This window comes from Lithobates pipiens, unplaced genomic scaffold (genome assembly GCF_037356315.1).
Source record: "Lithobates pipiens isolate NorthernLeopardFrog02 unplaced genomic scaffold, aLitPip1_a1.2 Scaffold_8, whole genome shotgun sequence".
Classification (NCBI taxonomy): domain Eukaryota; kingdom Metazoa; phylum Chordata; class Amphibia; order Anura; family Ranidae; genus Lithobates; species Lithobates pipiens.
The window spans coordinates 628,957,104-628,964,074 of record NW_027507903.1 but is presented as its reverse complement, the minus strand read 5'-3'; the positions used below and the strand labels follow the sequence as shown (position 1 = coordinate 628,964,074).

Here is a 6,971-nt window from a genome sequence, read left to right as displayed (position 1 = left end):
GTTAATTGAATTTGGGGGAGCCCGGCTTTCCCCTTGCGTCAGCAATGACTTTCAATGACTGTTATCTGTATTACGGGGAGCCGACGATTCATTATAGCCACAAGTGCTTTTAAATTAAACATGCACCCCTTTACAGGCATACTATAGACACCCCCCAGGTACGAAATGTAAAGGAATATTACACTTTTATTGTTTCACTCTAAGCATTATTATCATCACTGCTCCCCAAAAAAACGGCCATTTTTAAAACTTTTTTATGCATTGATACATGTCCCCTGGGGCAGGACCCAGGTCCCCAAACACTTTTTATGACAATAATTTGCATATAAGCCTTTAAAATTAGCACTTTAGATTTCTCCCATAGACTTTTACAGGGTGTTCTGCGGCTTTTCCCCGGTGAACAGGGGAAAAGGCAATGTTCGATTCAAACTCCAAGCTCATCCCTAGTCCTAACTGGAGTATTAAGGCCATATTCACCTGTGGCTCTTTTGGGGGTGCACTACATAAAAATAGATATTGGATATTTTTGTGTAATTAAGTATTAGCCATTTTTACACGTATACCGGAAGATTTACTAAAACAGGAACACTCAGAAACTAGTGTAACTGTGCATATTAGCCATTCGGCTTCTAGCTTCAGATTGTTCAATTAAGGTTTGACAATAAAGCCTGGAAGCTGATTTGTTTCTATGCAGAGTTGCACCAGATTTTGCACACTTCAGTTTTAGTAACTCTCCCCCATAGTGTGTAAAAAAAACAAAACAATGAATAACTCTTTGAAAAACTTGGTCAAAATTTTAACATTCAATAGCAAAATATAATGATGTGTATATATAACTTTATTCCATTCTTGAAACTAATACTAAGTTGTGTTAACAAGTCAATAAAGTATACTTTTCTTTATGTACAACAAAACTTTGTGTAAATTATGTCCTCTGGGGCATTTACCATTGTGCTAATTATGTACTCAGCGTCAAGTCTACAAGGTGTTGTCTTTTTAATAAAAGGATGCCTTTCCTATCAATCAGATGATATTCTTCATACTTTGTTGTTATATATTGCATAAGCTAACATTTGATCTTTGATTTAAGTGAATGCTGTTGATTGTTTTATTTTTTGCTTTTTGTTCTTGGTTGCTAAAAAAATCAGTCCTTCCTTAAATGTATTAAATAGGTGCCACTTTGCAAAGGTAAGATGTTTTTTTATTTTTATTTTTTTTAATTTAAAAAAGAATATCTTCAAACATGAAGACAATGAAATTGATTCTACAGGACATGCATTAAATACAGCAGACAAAATAGGATTTATGAAGTATGTATGTGTTAAAGAGGAAATAACCCCAAAATCAAAAATGTGCTGTGTTGCAGCTCTAGTATAACACACATCTAGTATTGGTGAGACACGACTCTGGTGGAATGAGCGCAGGAGGTACAGCATCATTATCAGTCTGTGGGAAGGGGAGTGTTTGATGTTCTAGCAGATTTAAATACACTAACATATTGAAGCCAAACTCCAGCTCACATTTTATAATCAGTATTTTTTTCTTCCTTTTGCATTAATAAATAAAAGCTGAATATTTGAATCACCCATGCCAGTGTAAAGTAGTGTCTCACCCCCGTAATCCTCATACATTCTGTTGGAGAGCTTGTGCTTTAGAAAAACAACAACTCACTGGCTGGATCACCAGATGAAAATGGATTAAATAAAGCCTTAAAAAGGGAAACGAATGCAGCCATCACATCTGGTCAGCTGCAATATAATAAATGTTTGCTTTAGGGTTTAATAACCCTTTAAAACTTAAGACTTATATTAATGTAGGGTTTGCAGAATCCATGCTTAAATTTATTTTTTGGTTGTTTTTCTACATAGTACCAGCTTGCTTAAAGGGGTTGTAAAGGTTCATTTTTTCTTTTCTAAATAGGTTCATTTTGCTGGCTTAAGACCAGACCACTTTTTGCAATTCGGCACTGCGTAGCGGTCATGCGAAGTGGCTCCCAAACAAAATTGACATCCTTTTTTTCCCACAAATAGAGCTTCCTTTTGGTGGTATTTGATCACCTCTGTGGTTTTAATTTTTTGTGATGTGAATGCTGAGGTAGATCCTTATATGTGTGGATACATTCCTTGTGTCAAGTTTTTAACTATTTAATTATGTATGTCTTTTCAAATTTCGAATAAATTTATATAAAAAACTATTACTCTTTAAACTTTTGAGTGTAAATAAAATGTTAAAGTGTACCCAAAGGCAAAAGTTTCTTTTTATTTTATTTTGGATAACATATGGAAGGTTTAGAATTCCCAATAGGGTTTAAAGTGTCTGTAAACCACCCTGACCTGTTTTAACATATACAGTAGGTAAGCCCATAATAAGGCTTACCTATATGTTCTGAAAATATCTCCTAAAAGTGTGCCGTTTAGGAGATATTTGCCTTGTAGTGTGCCGATGATGTCATTGTCGCATGCATGGTGAAGAAACGATCCTCCCTGCTGGTTCTTCCCCAGCCTCCGCCCAGACTTGCGGCTCCTGCGTGCATGCATGGGAGTGAAGTCACATGGCTCTGGCCAGTCACAGAGCCGGAGTTCGCACCCCCGAAAAGAAGAGGGGCGAAGATGAATGCTTCCACCAGCCGGGACATCATGAACATTACGGGCTTCGTTTGCAGGTAAGTGCCACATAATGGGCTAATATGCGATGCATACTAGCCCGTTATGCTTTTACTTTTCAGGGGAATGAACAGGAAGTAAACTCCATCAGGGTTTACTTCCTCTTTAACTGCACTCTGTGTGCCAACTTGGGAGATTTCGCCTTTAGATTACTCCTGGTACCCACTGTCAGAAGGACAGAAGGTGATGGGAAATGTAAAATGCTGAGCCATCACCAGGACATAAATAGAGGAGAAATCTTCCTTTGTCTCAGCTGCAAGCCAAACTTTCCTCACTTTAATGAGATCTCTTATTACTTTCTGATCTGTCAAAAGCAGTGGTTCTCAACCCTGTCCTCAAGTACCCCAAACAGGCCATGTTTGCAGGTTTTCCATTATCTTGCACAGGTGCTTTAATTTAGAGTCAATGGCTTGGTTGGCCTATTGGGGGTACTGGAGGACAAGGTTGAGAACCACTGGTGTAAAGGACAGAAAGAGCAGGGAAACCTATTTAATGGGACACATTTTTGTCAAAAAAAAGTTGACTGAGGTTTTATGATTGGCATATACTTCCCCGTTTTTTTTTTTTTTTGTGGCCTTAGATATATTGCAATTTCTTAACATGTAATGTGCATATTAAAAACACATGAATGTGGCAGGAATCAGAATGGAATGTTGTTTATACCGTATTTATTGGCGTTAACACGCGCCGGTGTATAACATGCACCCCAAGTTTAGGAGGGAATTTTAAGGAAAAAACTTTTAGGAGGGAAGTTTAAGGGAAAAAAAAAACAACTTACATTTATATGCCCATCAGTGGCATCTGCAGCCTTGTCCACCATTGCAGCCTTATGCAGCCTTGTCCACCATTGCAGCCTTATGCAGCCTTGTCCACCATTGCAGCCTTGTCCACCATTGCAGCCTTATGCAGCCTTGTCCACCATTGCAGCTTTATGCAGCCTTGTCCACCATTGTAGTCTTGTCCTCCATTGCAGCTGTATGCAGTCTTATCCCCCATTGCAGTCTTGTCTATTTTATTTTCTATTTGTTTTTTATTTTTTTTTAAATGCCGCCGCCGAGATACAGAGCCGGATGTGTATCTCGGTGGCGTGCGGTAGTTCTCTGCGGGCCTCCAACGCCTTTGACTCTTCTCGCCATCTTTCGGCCGCCTTCAGCCGTTCTCAGCAGCTTTCGGCCGCCGAGAACAGCCGAAGTCGGCAGGAAGCCGACGAGAATGGCCGAAAGCCGCCGATAATGACCAAAGGCGGCTGAAAGCCGCCCAGAGGCTCAGAATTTCAGGGGATTGGCGTATAACACGCACCCATGATTTTCCCCTGCTTTTAAGGGGAAAAAAGTGCGTGTTATACGCCGATAAATATGGTAGGTCTCTCGATCACCACCAAGGAAATACTGTAGAGTTAGGTTGGGATCCTCCCACATTATTCTGATGTTCATGTTTCAGAATCAAAGTGGAAGGAACGATAATTTAAACAAATGTTTTTTATTCCTTTTAACATGACTTTAAACCTTCTTATTTTAGCATTCCATTAACTATTGGACATATTCATCTTGTGTTAATGGACATAAAGAACAATGTCACCACAGTCCTTATTCTTGGATTCCAGAATCTCCATAATTACAAGTTTTTACTCTTCTGTTTGTTACTTTTGGCTTTTTGTGTCTCGTTATGTGGGAATGCCCTAATTATCATTCTGGTGTCTTACAGCAAGAACCTCAAATCTCCCATGTACACGTTTCTCTCACAGCTTTCACTATGTGACCTCTTACTAAGCATTGACAGCATTCCAAGCACACTTCATGTTGTCCTCAAGGAAGGGGCGACCGTGTCTTTAGCAGGATGTATCATTCAGTTTATTTTCTTTGTTATTTCAGAAGGCTCTGAGTGTCTTCTTCTGACAGTGATGTCTTATGACAGATATTTGGCCATCTGCAACCCACTGCATTATGCTTCAATAATGGGGGACGGGCTCTGCTATAAACTGTCCATAATGGCTTGGACACCGAGTTTTATGTATTCTCTCGTTTTATCTGTAAGTATTAGTGGTTTAAATTTCTGTGGACCAAATATCATTGACCATTTCTTCTGTGATCTTTCCCCTATCTTGGATCTTTCTTGTTCAGATGTGTCTTTTGTTCAAATGGAAACCAAGTTGTTGACTGTCCCTGCAGTTGTATTCCCATTCTTGGTCATTGTGATATCATACGTCTATATTGCTAAAGCAATTTTGAAAATGTCATCACTTTCAGGAAGACAAAAGGCCTTCTTCACCTGCAGCTCCCACCTGACTGCTGTGTGCCTTTATTACGGGACAGTGATGGTGGCGTACATATTTCCAGCCTCCCTGCACTCACTGACTATGAACAAAATTCTTACCATGATCTATGCTGTTGTTACACCATCTCTTAACCCCATCATATATAGCTTGAGGAACAAAGACATTTGGAAAGCCATCACAAATATTGCTAATAAACCAAAATGGCATTGAGGCTTTCGCCAAAAAATGTATTGATAGGAACTCTTTCATGAACTAGAATCAATAAGAAATGGGTAAAAGTGTGCAGATTTAAAGAAGAATTTCAGGTATGGCATTTTATACATAGGAATATTGATTCAGCTTGGACCAATGCAATTATGCATATACTGTACCTGTGGGATGCATCTGGAAGCTGGAAATCACTACAGTAAGCAGCACTACTCCAGTGATCTCCATGTAAAGAGGGGTTGTGAAAGGAATTGGAAAACAAGAAGGGGGCAGGGCTGTCAAGAGACTGGTATACAATAAAGGGGGGCTGTGAAGGGGACTGGGGTACAAGGAAAGGACAGGCTGTGAAAGGGACTGATATACAAGAAAGGAAGGTCTGTGAAAGGGACTTGGGTGCAAGAAAAGGGGGCAAGGCTGTAAAGGGGGCTGAGGTGGAAGGAAAGGGGAGCTGTGAAGGGGATTGGTATACAAGAAAAGTTTTTTTTTTTTTTGATGTAAGGTGAGTGCTGTTATCTGAAGGGGTGGCAGAGGACACTGATGTCAGAGTAACTGTGATGTGAGGTTGGGGCTGAGGACACTGATGTAACAGGGGAGGTCTGTACTGTGACTGGGGACACTGATAAAAAGGATTTGATCAAAGATTGTGTGGCCCAGAACAGTGGGAAACAAAGTCTTACTTTGGAAGTTTGCAGTCAGGGTGTCCAAGCTGAGGTGTCCTCCCCCACACCAATAGACAAATGGTCATCAAGTGAAAGAAGCAGCCGGCAACTCCATAACATCAAGCATATTTATTTTCAAGCCTTCACAGTCAGTAGCAGACTAGTTTTGGCGATAAGCCTTGTTCACAGCACTGTGCTGCTTCTTTTACTGACAGAAATGAGACAGTGCTATGTAAAGGGGGGCTGTGATATAAATGGGGGACTTTGATGCAAAGGGGGGCTGAGATGTGAAGGGTTCACTATAATGTAAAGGGGAGGCCTGTTGTAAAGGGGAGGCCTGTTGTAAAGGGGAGTGGGCTGTAATGTAAATGGGGTGCTGTAATGTAAAGGGGTGCTGTGCTGTAAAGGGGGTGATGTAATGTAAAAGGGGGCTGTATTGTTAAGGGGTGGAGGGCTGTGAAATAAAGAATAGCACTGTGATGTAAAGAGCGGGGTTATAAAATGTAAATAGGGGTGGTGTGGTGTAATGGGGAGACTGTGATGTGAAAAGGGCTGTGATATAAGAGGGGTGTGGGGGGTTTGCTGTCATGTAAATGGGAAACTGTTATGTATGTGTGGGGAGGGGCTGTAATATTAAAGATCTGGGTTGTAGCACAGATATGAGACCCCGATGGGGAAAAATATAAAGCAATATTGCTAAGGAGGTTACCCCCCTCCCAGGGCAAGCATTCTGACTGTGTAAGACATGTGACTCATATCTTACACAGGGAATCAAGGGATTACAGGGAATCGAGGGGCTTCAGTATCCAAAACTAGTGTTTATCCTCATTGCACATCACAGGAAACACCTCCATGGTTAACAGAGGACAGAATTAATATTAGACTTAGGAAACTTAACATTAATAAAACACCGGGACCAGATGGCTTACAGACCATCGTTCCTCATTTTTAATGACAGTCTACTGACTGGAATGGTACCAGCTGATTGGAGAAAAGCCAATGTAGCACCAATATTTAAAAAGGGTCTAAAATACATCCCTGGGCATTACAGATCAGTTAGCCTAACATCAATAGTATGTAAACGCTTGGAGGGGATGATAAGGGATTTTATGCAAGATTTTAGTAATGCGAATGGTATCATTAGGAGTAATCAGCATGGATTTGTGA

General features: G+C 40.4%; 1 protein-coding gene across 1 annotated transcript; it reads left to right on the top strand.

Annotated features, from left to right (window-relative positions):
* Positions 1–1,041: 1,041 nt before the first annotated feature.
* Positions 1,042–5,435, top strand: LOC143964028 (olfactory receptor 11L1-like). Its single transcript, XM_077473745.1, has 2 exons — positions 1,042–1,188; positions 4,182–5,435. Exon 2 carries the CDS (start codon positions 4,219–4,221, stop codon positions 5,146–5,148), a length of 930 nt encoding a protein of 309 aa, XP_077329871.1. The 5' UTR covers positions 1,042–1,188; positions 4,182–4,218; the 3' UTR covers positions 5,149–5,435.
* The last annotated feature ends 1,536 nt before the right edge of the window (positions 5,436–6,971 follow it).